This window comes from Bison bison, unplaced genomic scaffold (genome assembly GCF_000754665.1).
Source record: "Bison bison bison isolate TAMUID 2011002044 unplaced genomic scaffold, Bison_UMD1.0 scf7180017864371, whole genome shotgun sequence".
NCBI classification, from domain to species: domain Eukaryota; kingdom Metazoa; phylum Chordata; class Mammalia; order Artiodactyla; family Bovidae; genus Bison; species Bison bison.
This window is the reverse complement of record NW_011494943.1, coordinates 11,557,254-11,568,127: the sequence shown is the minus strand read 5'-3', so window position 1 is coordinate 11,568,127 and position 10,874 is coordinate 11,557,254. Positions and strand designations below refer to the sequence as shown.

Sequence of the window (10,874 nt, the reverse complement as noted above, 5' to 3'; positions counted from 1 at the left end):
GGCGGGGCTCAGGGACCCTGGCTTGTGCGGTTCAGGTGCATTTCCAGAAGGCCCCACCTGCTTGGTCTTCAAGACTAGAAGTTCCATCTCCCACTACGGTGGGAACCCTGCAGGGTAACCGCGTGGACCGTCTCCCAGGTCAGAGATCTTGTTCACAAATCACTGCCCCGCCGGCTCGGATGCACAAAATGCTGCATTTAGTGATGTTACAACCCTGATCTCTAGTGTCCACTGAACTGCCAACTAGGCAGCGTGCCCCACCGGTTCTGTCGTCCGGGCAGGTGGCCAGTCCCCAGGGGAGCCCATCTGCTGGTTCCGTGGTCCCGGAAGAAGCCTCCATGGGGCATCAGGGATATAGGTTGGGGTGCCACCCACACCTCCAGCCCTGGCTTCCACTCGTGTGTCTTGGCTGGCATGAGGGGTCACAGTACTCAGCCCGGTTTGGTCGCCCAGGCTGAGCCCGCAGCCAAGTCTGCATGGGCCCCACCAACTTTCTAGCAGTCCTGGGCAGGTGGGGTCATAAGATGAGGTGTCCCATGGCACATGCCCAGCGCTCACCCCTTTCTGTGAAATGAACTCCTTGATCAGAAGCCGAGTTGCATGGACACCACTAATGGCTTCCAAGTCCACAACAGTGCAGCTGGCAGAAGCCTCCTAGAGTGGGCGGAGACAAATCCATATCCAGAGTATCTATTCCAGCAGCAGTCCGTGGAGAGGGCTGTGTGGGGAGGAGTCAGCATCCCTTGCTTTCTGGATAGATGCGCTTTCTTGTCAGGGGAGTTCTTATCCCCCATCAGCTGGGCCATTCAGCTGGCGTCCCACAGAGCAGAGATGAGCCTTCCCTGCTGACTCTGCCTAAGTGCAGAGCCGGGGCAGGAGGAGGTTGTTAGGCAGCAGCAGTACCTGGCACAATGGTTCAGGCACTGGGGGGAGGTTTGCCAGGCATACTACACTTCATGAGGAACCCATTCTCCCTTCTGTTCAGTCCTGGAACTGGGTGAGAGGTCATGATTCTCCTCTAAGGTCCTTCCCATCAGATCTCTATCTCCCAGATCTGGCTCGTTTCTTAATGATCCGTTGAGGCTTTCTGAGACTGTCCAGCTTCTGCAGTTGGCCAGTGTCAAGGGCTCTCTGGAACCGTGCATTGTGACTACTGCATGGGTTTGCTGCCTTTTCCAGTGACCTGCCTATGCGAACTCTGAGCCTTGCGCCTCCTGGTTCTCAGGAGAAATCAGGGCCCCTGTTTTGACGGCAGCGCTTCTACTGTCTTCCCTGGCCTGCAGACTTTGGAGGACTTTTCAAGAGCCTGAGGTCCTCACTAAGGAATTTCTTGGGGCCTCTGTCCAGTGCCTGTGCCTTGAGGACACAAGGAGCTCAGTGAGTGAGCTGCACCTGATGAATTCATGTCAAGTCCTTATCTGTCCCAGCCCTTGGAGTCCTTCGTCTGTATTGTGCCAAGGGAGTCCTGGTATCTCAGCTAGGCCATACTAAGTCCAAGTACAGATGAAAGCTACAGTGTGGCCCAGAGTCTCAGGCACTCATACCCTGTCCAGCTCGCCCAGTGTTGGCTGCCATGCGCACCTGTGAGGTCTCCCCAAGACTCCAGTGTGAGTCAGCAATTTCTTGGAATTCTTGGGATGTGCCCCCACCTTCCCTGGAGTCAGCTGGGCTCTCACTGCAGTTATGGATCTGGAGGCAACATGGGGTTACTGGGTGGGGTCTTGAGGAGAATCAGTCTCCTCTCAGCAGGTCTCCCCCTACCTGCTTGGGGTGGGGTCTTCATGAGCAGGGGGTGGGAAGGACACTTCAGATGGGGAGCAGGGTCGCTTCTGCTGGCAGGCAAGGCTTGATGTGATTATGAGGGGGTCAAGATCAGCCCACTCAACTCTCTCCATCTGACTCTTTCACACTGACCTGGTGAGGCTGAGAATTCAATTTATGTTGTAAGCCTACAACCCGCAGAATAGAACTGGGGGAATAATATCCAGACACAACAGTCCTGCTACAAGAAATAAGATTTTCTTTTATAGTAGTCCTACACATTTTCTGCTTTTCGGACTCTATCTTGAACTGAGAATTTAAAGCCCCTCGCTTGTCATTTTTTAAAATGAAATCTTCCCAGTGTGGTCAGAAATCATTCGCATGCCCCATAGCCCTGATTTCCCCCAGGACGGTGCTTTGCAGCTGCTTGGACTCCCAGAATCTGGCTTTCAGGAAGTGCTTCCTTCCAGGTCATCGCATAAAAGTGTGTGGCGACAGCAGGCCTCCACTACCTGTGTCCTATTTGCCACAGGCTGTGGTAGTCTGCTCTGGCTGCCGTGACAAATTACCACAGGCTGGGCCTCTTAGGCAACAGAAATGCATTGTCTCACGGTCTGCAGGCTGGAAGTCTGAGTTCAAGGTGTCGCAGGGATGGCTCCATCTGAGGCTGTGAGGGAGAATCTCCAACTTTCTGTTGGTTGTCGGCAAGCCGTAGCATGGAGAAGCATCACTGGACTTTTCCTCCATCTTCACGTAGCCTCCGTGTGTGCCCATCTGTGTCCAAGTTTCCCCTTTATGAGGACACCAGTCTTGTTGGATCAGGACTGACATGAATGACCTCAATTAATGTGTTCACCTCTGTAGAGACCCTCTCTCCAAATCAGGGCATAGTCTGAGGTGTTTGGGATTAGGACTGCAACATCTGAATTTTAGGGGGACACACAGGTCAGTCCATGACGTAATAATGAGATCATCACTGCATACAATCAAGTTTGGGTCTCTGTCTTCCACGGTCTCTCTCCGGGACTGACTTCTGGCCCTAACTATGCATCATGGGAACCTCTGTAAATAGGCACCTCTCTGGGCGTTTCAAGCAGGAAGACGTCTATTACAGAGAATCAGTGATTCAAAGTCAGGGTAGCAGGAAAGAAGGCCAGGGGTCCCGTCACTGGGTCTTGGGGAAGAGGGAACTTTCTTAGACTTGAAAAGAAACTCAGGGCCCAGTGACACCCCACCCCACCCCCATTCTGCCTCATAACTACCAAAGCCCAGTCAGCCGTCCCTGCACCTCTGCCACCATCCACAGCTTGGAACACTTCCTACCGGAGGAAACTAACCTGGGAGCCCGATAGGAGGACCTCTAGGGAAGGTGACAATGGGGTAGCCCTTACCTGACGCGCAGACCCAGGGAGCAGGTAGCGTGCAAGTGCAGCCTTGTGGGCTGGCCTGCCGTGTGCGCACAGGCGTCAACAGGGTCTTGCAGGCCTGCGGATGGCGGCCCAAGGAGCACGTGGCAGGAACCTCCACCAACTCCGACGGCCATGAACGATTAGCGCAGGAAGCCATCCGGGACCCCTTGCCCCTCGTCGCTCTGCGGCTCACATTCGCCATCCACCTCCTCTAACCACCGTCTCCAACCACCCGCTCCCTCCAACTTCTAGGCCTACCGATCAGTCTCCGCTGGGTGCCCACCTTCCCAGACTGCCAGGCGTCACTCCCAGATAAGGGCTCTGATTGGTTCCCTACAAGCCAATCAACTGTGGCCTTGCTGGTGTCATATCCTCGCCGGAGCCAATCCGCAGAGGGGAGGGTGGGCGCTCGCGGGCAGAGTGGAGGGAATTTCCTCTAAAACAGGCACTTTTTGAGGCCACTAAACACCAGGGTTCTGGGATAAAGCTTCACATGAGAACAAGAGTCATTCTGATGCCTGGTCGGTCCAGGACACATGGGGAGGATGAACTAGGGGGCTGGCCAGCGGTACACGTGCAGCATGTTGGGAGCTGTCAGGGCCGTGGTCAAGGGTCCCTAGGGTTAGGGGTCCTGGGGGGTCAGACTATGGAGGCGGTGACAGAGCAGCAGAGAACACGGGATTAGCCAAGGAATCTTCTGGAAGAAGTCAGAAGGATTCAGGCCAAGTCCCAGGCGTTGGGTGTGAGCCCAGGAAATAGTACTGAAGACACAGATGAGGTGTTGGTAGGACCAGCTTCATGGACGCTACGTGGGCACAGAGGATGGGGCATCCCAGGTCAGTGCCGGTAGAAGCCCCTAGGCGTGTGTCCTGGGACGGGGGACGTCCTGGGGAAGGCGGGAACTCAGAGGGGCTGCATGGAGGGCTGAGGAGAAAGTGCTTGCCTGCTGGTAACCCTTGGGGGACCCATGAGTGGGGACGCTGGGTCGCGGCGGGTCAGAGGTTGAGACGGCTCTTGAGGGCTTGAGAGCAGATAAGACGCGGGGCCAAGGAGAGGGGTGCAGGGCCGCGGAGGCGTCCACCCTTCTTGGAAGCCTAGCGCCTGACCCTCAGCCAAGCTGCGTCCGGGTAAGAGCGAGCCCCGCGGCGGCCACGCGGTGGCGCTGCAGGACAACCTGGAAGCCGTAGGACACCTGGGCCAGGAATGTGGGCTGGCTCCCCAGGAGGTGGCGGCACCGGTACCTGTCCTCAAGCACTCCACATCCCAGCACTGGACACTTAGGCACCCCCACACCTAGAACCCTGCGCTTTGCACCCCACACCGGGTACTTGCTCCCAGACACAAGCCCCTTGTACCCCAGCACCTGTCACCCCACACTCAGCATCTCAGACACCTCACCCTGTGGGGGCGGCATCCCACCCGCATCCTAGCACCTCCCCAGCCCACAGCCAGCACTGGTGCAAGTCCACCCCTTGCACCGGTGGGGGAGGTGCAGGAAGGTGGGTCCAAGAACAGCCCGCGAGGTCAGGGGGAGGATCTGCCATGGGTCTGCCCTAGCTTGGAGAAGCCACATTCTTTGAGCTATTTTGCAGATACTGAAAAGCCCACTAGGTGGGAAAAGTTAACTGTATACTGCCCACAAGCATGTAGACACCAGACCCCCTGGAACCAGAAGATGGGTGATGTTGACTCCCAATTACCTACCAACCAATCAGAAGAATGCCCATGAGCTGATCGTGTACCCCACAACCCCTCTCCCTCACCCGGTCTTTAAAAAACCTTTCCCTGAAAGCCTTCAGGGAGTTTGGGCCTCTTAAACACTAGCTGCCTGGGATTCTCTGCTTGGCACCTGCTGCCACTCTTGTTTTTACCATTACTTGGTGTCAGTAGTTCGACTTTACTGTGTGCGGGAAACAGACCCAAGTTTGCCTCTTTGGAGAAATGTCTGTTTAAGTCCTTTGCCCAGTTTTGAACTATTTGTTTGTCCTTTGATTGGTGAGTTGTGAGAGCTCTTTATGAGTTCTGGATATCAAATCCTTAAACTCTTATCAGACATATGACTTGCAAATATTTTCTCTGAAATCTTTTTCTGCAGATTTTTTTTACATCCTTGTCTTTTGATGCACAAAAAGACATTTTTATGAAGTCCAGTTTATCTAGTTTTTCTTGTGTCAAGCTTCTGGTGTCAAATCTAAGAATCTGTTGCCAAGGTCATGAAAATTTACCTCTATTTCCTGCCCCTCCTCCTTAGGAGTTTTAAAGTTTTAGCTCCTGTATTTATGCCATTGATTGATTGAGTTAGTTTTTGTATGTGGTGTAAGGTGAGGGTCCACCTTTTGTGTGTAAATATCCAGCTGTCACAGCACCATTTGTTAAAAGACTATTCTTTCCCTACTGAGTGGTCTTGTCACCTTGTTTGAGAACCAGTTGCCCCTAGATGTTTGGGTTTATCCGGGGCTCTCTATTCTGTTCTATGCTAGAACCACTGTAGAATGAGTACTGTAACTTGGTACTAAGGTTTGAATCAGGGAAGTAGAAAGACTCCAACCTTTTATCTTTCAAAGTTGTTTTGGTGACCCTTGTAATTCCATATGCATTTGAAGTTTGATCGGTCCAATTCTGCAAAGGGTCTTTAGGATCTTCTAGGACCTGCACTGAATCTGTAGATTGCTTTGGGGAATACTGCCGTTTAATAATATTGTCAATCCGTGAATACAGAATGTCTGTTTATTCAGGTCCTCTGTAATTACTCTTAGCAATGATTTGTTGTTTGGTGTACAATCTTTCATCTCCTTTACTGCATTTATGCCTAGGTATTTAATTCTTTTTGATGCTTTTGTAAATGGAATTGGCCTGTTAATTGCTTTTTCCAGTTGTTCAATGCTAGTGTGTCATTTGTTTCTTTCTCCAGTGCAAAAAGTTCCAGTAAAGAGCAAAAAAAGACAGGAAACCCCACGTGGGTTTTGCCTGGGCTTTGGTTGTTGCTGGCAGCTGCCACCTTCCCTGTGGAGCTGGGATCACTCCCTCCACAGGCTGCAGGGGCGGGAGTCCCACACGTGGCTGGGTTCCCTCACAGAATAGCCCCCAGGCCATTCTTCCTGCAAAGCAGGGCCCTGTGGGTGCTGGTGACAAGTTCTGGGCTGCCCCCCATCACCTCCAGTCCCTCCCTTGCAGTTGGGGGCCTCTTTGGGAGCTCCCTTGCCTTGTATCTGACACGGAGGGCTCTGCTGCCCCAGAACCTGTACCCGCCTCACCCCCCTCCTCTCTGCCCCCTGGTGTCTGCTGTACACTTGGGTAGAGCATCTCCTCTTTCATGGCCTTCCCTCCTTCAACCAGTGGCAGCCCCTGGATCGGTGAACTGGACGCCTCACCTGGATTCCTGATCCTCAGCTGCTCGTCCCAGCTGCACTCTTTTCGGTGCATGTGGGCCTGGCGGGGGTCTCAGGATGTGCCTGCTGGCTGTCCCTTTAGGGGACACAACTGGGCCCATCCCAGTTGCCACCCTCCCTCTGGTCCGCTTTCCCTCAACTGTTCTCATCCTACCCCATCTTCACCTGCCCCAGGCCAGGAGGCACTGGCCAGTTTTCTGGCCATGTGGACCCTCAGCCAGCTTGTACAACTGAACCCGAGAAGCAGGACAACCTTGAGAGGCCAATCCCTCTGACCTCTTCCCAGAGGACCCCTGTAGAAACCCAAAGATGGAGACAGTGGCCAGACGGCCTTATGGTGCACCCAGCCCTTGTCTGTAATTGTTTTCCCAAACTTGTTCTGTAGGCCCCGAGTCCTGAGACTGAATCACTACCACCCACCTGCATGCACACGCTTGACTGTGTCGCCCAGGTGAACACACCTTTGCTGGGAATTCCTGGTGCCTCCTACGTGCTGAAGCGTGGTGTCTGCGTGGGGTTGAGGACAAGCCTACGGCCAAGTCTCAGGTGGTCCTGTGCCGAAAGCCGCTGAGCCAGGAGGGACCCACAGAGCAGAGCCTCTCTGAGCTGGTCCTCCTGATAACACCTCCCCACCCTTTCTCTCCTCAGCTGGACGGCTGTCCCTGCATGGCCACCTAGGACAGTCGTCCTTGGCTCCTGGCTGGCAAGCTGACACTGGCCCCGCGGTGCTGGTGGGCTCTTTTCCGGCTCCTTCACTGCAGCCATTCAGAGCTGGTGCGTGGAGGGTGTAGCCCTGGGTCTGGCGCCCTCCTGTGGTAGCTCCAGCCACATGCCCATCTTTCATTTTTATGAGCACTTGATTTGTATTCAAATCCCGGTGACAGGATAACTGATGCTAATGGGGAAAATATTACTCTCGCTGCTGAAGCGTGCCAGGTGCAGCTGAGTAAATGCTGGGTATCCTTCTTGTTTTAAACAAACTGTAATTTAATTCAGGAGTTCCAGCTGCTCAGACCCCAGGTTTCCATGGCAACAGTTTCCCTCCCCTCTTTGGAGTGGGTGCTGTACTGGGGAATCCACCCGCTTCCCCACAGTCTCCCTCATGTGCCAAGGCCTCAGAGCCTCCTCCTGCGGGTCTCCCCAGGGACGGAGAGGCAGCTGGCTCAGAATGCACAGAGGGGCCCTTCCCTGCTTCTCAAGAGCAGGGATGGATGTCTTGCTTCCCATTTCAGTGACCCCTCACCTCCTCTTAGGCCACCCCCGGCATTTGGGGGCTCTGCTTGGTAGGGGACTTATAGACAGAGAGTGGTCAGCAGAATCAAGTCTATCAAAGAGGCCCACATCCTTGTCCTGGGAGCTGTGAACCTCTTAGGTCATGTGGCAAAGGGGATTAAGGCTGCCAATCAGCAACTCGGATGTGGAGAGATTGTCCTGGATTATTCAGTGGGGCTGTGTCATCACAGGGTCCTTGAAAGTGGGGGGTGGAGTCAGAGTCCGAGTCAGAGTGATGCCCTGTGAGAAAGACTCCAGCTGCACTGCTGGCTCGGAAGGAGGAGCAAGGGGCCGTGAGCCAAGGGATGAGGGCAGATTCTAGAAGCTGGAAAGGGGGAAAAGTGATTCTTCTCCCGAAGGAACCTGCCCAACTCCTTGGTTCTAGGTCCGGCGTGGGGCTCTCCAGGCCCAGGAGGGTGAGTCTGTCCTGGCTGACACGTTTGGGGTGATTTGTTGCAGCTGCCCTGAGGGCTGACACAGGGGCTTCCCGGGTCTGGGCCCAGAGGGTGGCTGGTCCGCCTCATTCCTGAGTCCTGGCTCCTCTCTTTCCTGTGTGCCCCCACAACCGTGCCCGTCACAGCCTGCCTGGCCTCCTCAGGGGCTGGCCTCTCGTCCTCGGCCGGGTCGGCCCCACCCAGTCTAGTGAACCCGGTTCAATTCCTGTCGCTCCTTCGGCACCAGTGTGCATGGCTGGCTCCCAGTGCTGCCCACTTTCCCACTCACCACACCCTGTCTGCTGAGTGAGGTTCCATCTTGAGGCCACGAGGTCAGGATGCCGGGTGGGACCCCGGTTCCTGCTCCCACCCACCCAGTGGGTATGGCTCTGGGTGAGTTACTTCACGCCTGGGGCTCCATTTCCTGTCATCAGGGTGACAAGAGCTGGGACCCAAGCTGCTTCTAGGGACTGGGACCCCTAAGGCGTGAGGTGCATTTAAGGGGCTGGGACCCCTCAGGCCAACTGTTGGCGTGTCAGTGGAACATGGGCTCCAGGCCCCACAGGGGAACCAACCCTGGACCACTAGGTGGGCCCGAGGAGTCACAGGAGGACCTTTCAGGCTGGGATCAGAGGGGATGCTGGCTGAGGAAGGAATCGGGGTCCCCAAGCCACAGGATGAGGGTGGGAAGACGGATACCCAGGACAGAACCCAGACGCAGCCTTCTGGCTTCTAACTGTAGGTGGTAAGTAAAAAAGACACAGGAAGTGGCAGAGGGATTCCCTCTGGGAGCCTGGGCTCACAGGCAGAGTGGGGTGACCCCAAATCTAGGGCCTTCTCTTGGGCCAACTGTCCAAGCCACAAGGCTGGGGCTGTGCCCGAGGGGGCCAAGGGCCGGGAACCACCACCTTGTACCTGGAGCCCCGAGGGCACGGAGGACTTGCCTTAAAGGACAGCGCCTCCAGCCAGCCCTCTGCGTATTTATCTTTTATTAACAGTTTATCCTTCTCGCTTTTTGTGTTACAATTCCATGTTTCATCAAAGTCTTTCAGTTCTCATTTTGATAAAATAAATAGAGATAAATGAACCCTTAGGTCGCACTCTCTCGAGCCTCTGTAACTTCATGATTGAATTTTCGCATCAGACCTGTGAAGACAGCCCCACTGGGGCCCCCGCGCTTCGCCTGGGGATAGTTTTGTCTCAAAACAAACAGAACCACACATGAGCTCAAAATGTGGAGTGGAACTGCTCTGTGAAATCGGCTGTGGGCAGTCAGCTCGGCATCTGTGGGTAGAGCTCAGCTTCTGGAAGGTTCCCAAGTCGCCGTGTCTGGAGCACTGGGTGAGCTGAGCTTTCTGTGGCCTTCCCTACCCGCACGCCGCTCACTCACCCAGCACGCGGTGGACACCGTCCTGGAACTTTCTTGGGGGAGCAGTCACGTCCAGCTCCTGGCCCAGCCCTGTGCCCTGTCCAGCCCCCGTAGGTCCACAGCACGGCTCTTCCTCACATTCCCACTATTATTGGCCTCTTACCGGCAGAATTAACTAAGCCAGCTCACTCCTCTATCTTTGAATAATCCTGATTCCCAAGGAAAATGGAAAAAATGATTTTCAAAATATCATCATCGTGGTTGTGTCTTGCATTCCAGGCATGGCTGCTCAGGGCCGCTCCACAGATACGTGCATGCAACAGACACGCGTGAAGCTGCCGCCTACCTGGGAGCCCTCCTGTGTCCCTTGCAGGTGTGAGCTGCCCCCATGTGTGTGGGGACAGAGGGGTGGGGCGGCGCCGTTCAGCCCTGGATACTTGGGGCTGGGCGGCCCCTCCACGTGTGCTCATGTGACGCATGTGGGGCACGGGTGGGGAGGCCAGGGTTCCCTGCACCGGCCGGGAAAGAGCAGCACTTGAGAGAAACAAGCCCTGTGGCCCAAGGGACCTGCCTCTCCTTCCAAACCAGAGCCCCTCCTGCCGACACTCAGACGGGAGGCCTGCCTGTGGGGAGGGGTGCGCTCGGGCTCTGGGGTTTGGCCAGACGGCCTGGGGTGACAACCAGCGGGTGGCAGGCCACCTCCATCTGTCCTTCACTCAGTCTCAAGCCTCCACCTCAGCCAGTGGCCTCGGACCACCCCAGGAGCCCACGCCGGCAGGGACGCAGCCCCAGGAGCTGGCTTCCGTCTGGTTTGGAGACTAATGCTCGCATCGCTTGGAAAATAAAGCAAGTGTGTTACCCCCTTAAACCTCAGACGACAACAGGACGGGGGGGGACTGGAACGTACAGGGCCGTGTCCTCCGTCCGGGAGCCGTGTCTCAGCAGAGCAGCCACCGTCACACCAAGGACTCCAGCAGAGCCCCCTTCTCTGGGCTCCTGGGCATGACAGCGAAGACAGACAGACAGACAGTGCGGGCCCTTGCGAGCCCTCAGCAGCTGGTTCGGGCCAGTGTTCAGGGCAGCGTGGTGGGTCCCCTATGTACACGGCGGCCTGTGGGGAGGGGCCGCTATCTGACACGCTTCTCCACCGAGTACACGGAGATGTAGTAGTCATTGCTGCCCACGGCCAGGTGCGGCTGCGGGAGGGAGGAGAGAGCAGGGGGTGAGCGGCTGGCGGGGG

The 10,874-nt window shown here is 55.7% G+C and overlaps 1 protein-coding gene across 2 annotated transcripts in view; it reads right to left on the bottom strand.

The window, feature by feature from the left end:
* Positions 1-9,241: 9,241 nt before the first annotated feature.
* The window catches only part of RPTOR (regulatory associated protein of MTOR, complex 1), a 322,527-nt gene continuing 320,894 nt past the window's right edge, over positions 9,242-10,874 (bottom strand). For both annotated transcript variants that reach the window (XM_010856300.1, XM_010856301.1), the window contains one exon: positions 9,242-10,830. In XM_010856300.1, the coding sequence (XP_010854602.1) occupies positions 10,762-10,830 (69 nt within the window). In that variant the 3' untranslated portion in view covers positions 9,242-10,761. The remainder of the gene's footprint in view (positions 10,831-10,874) is intronic.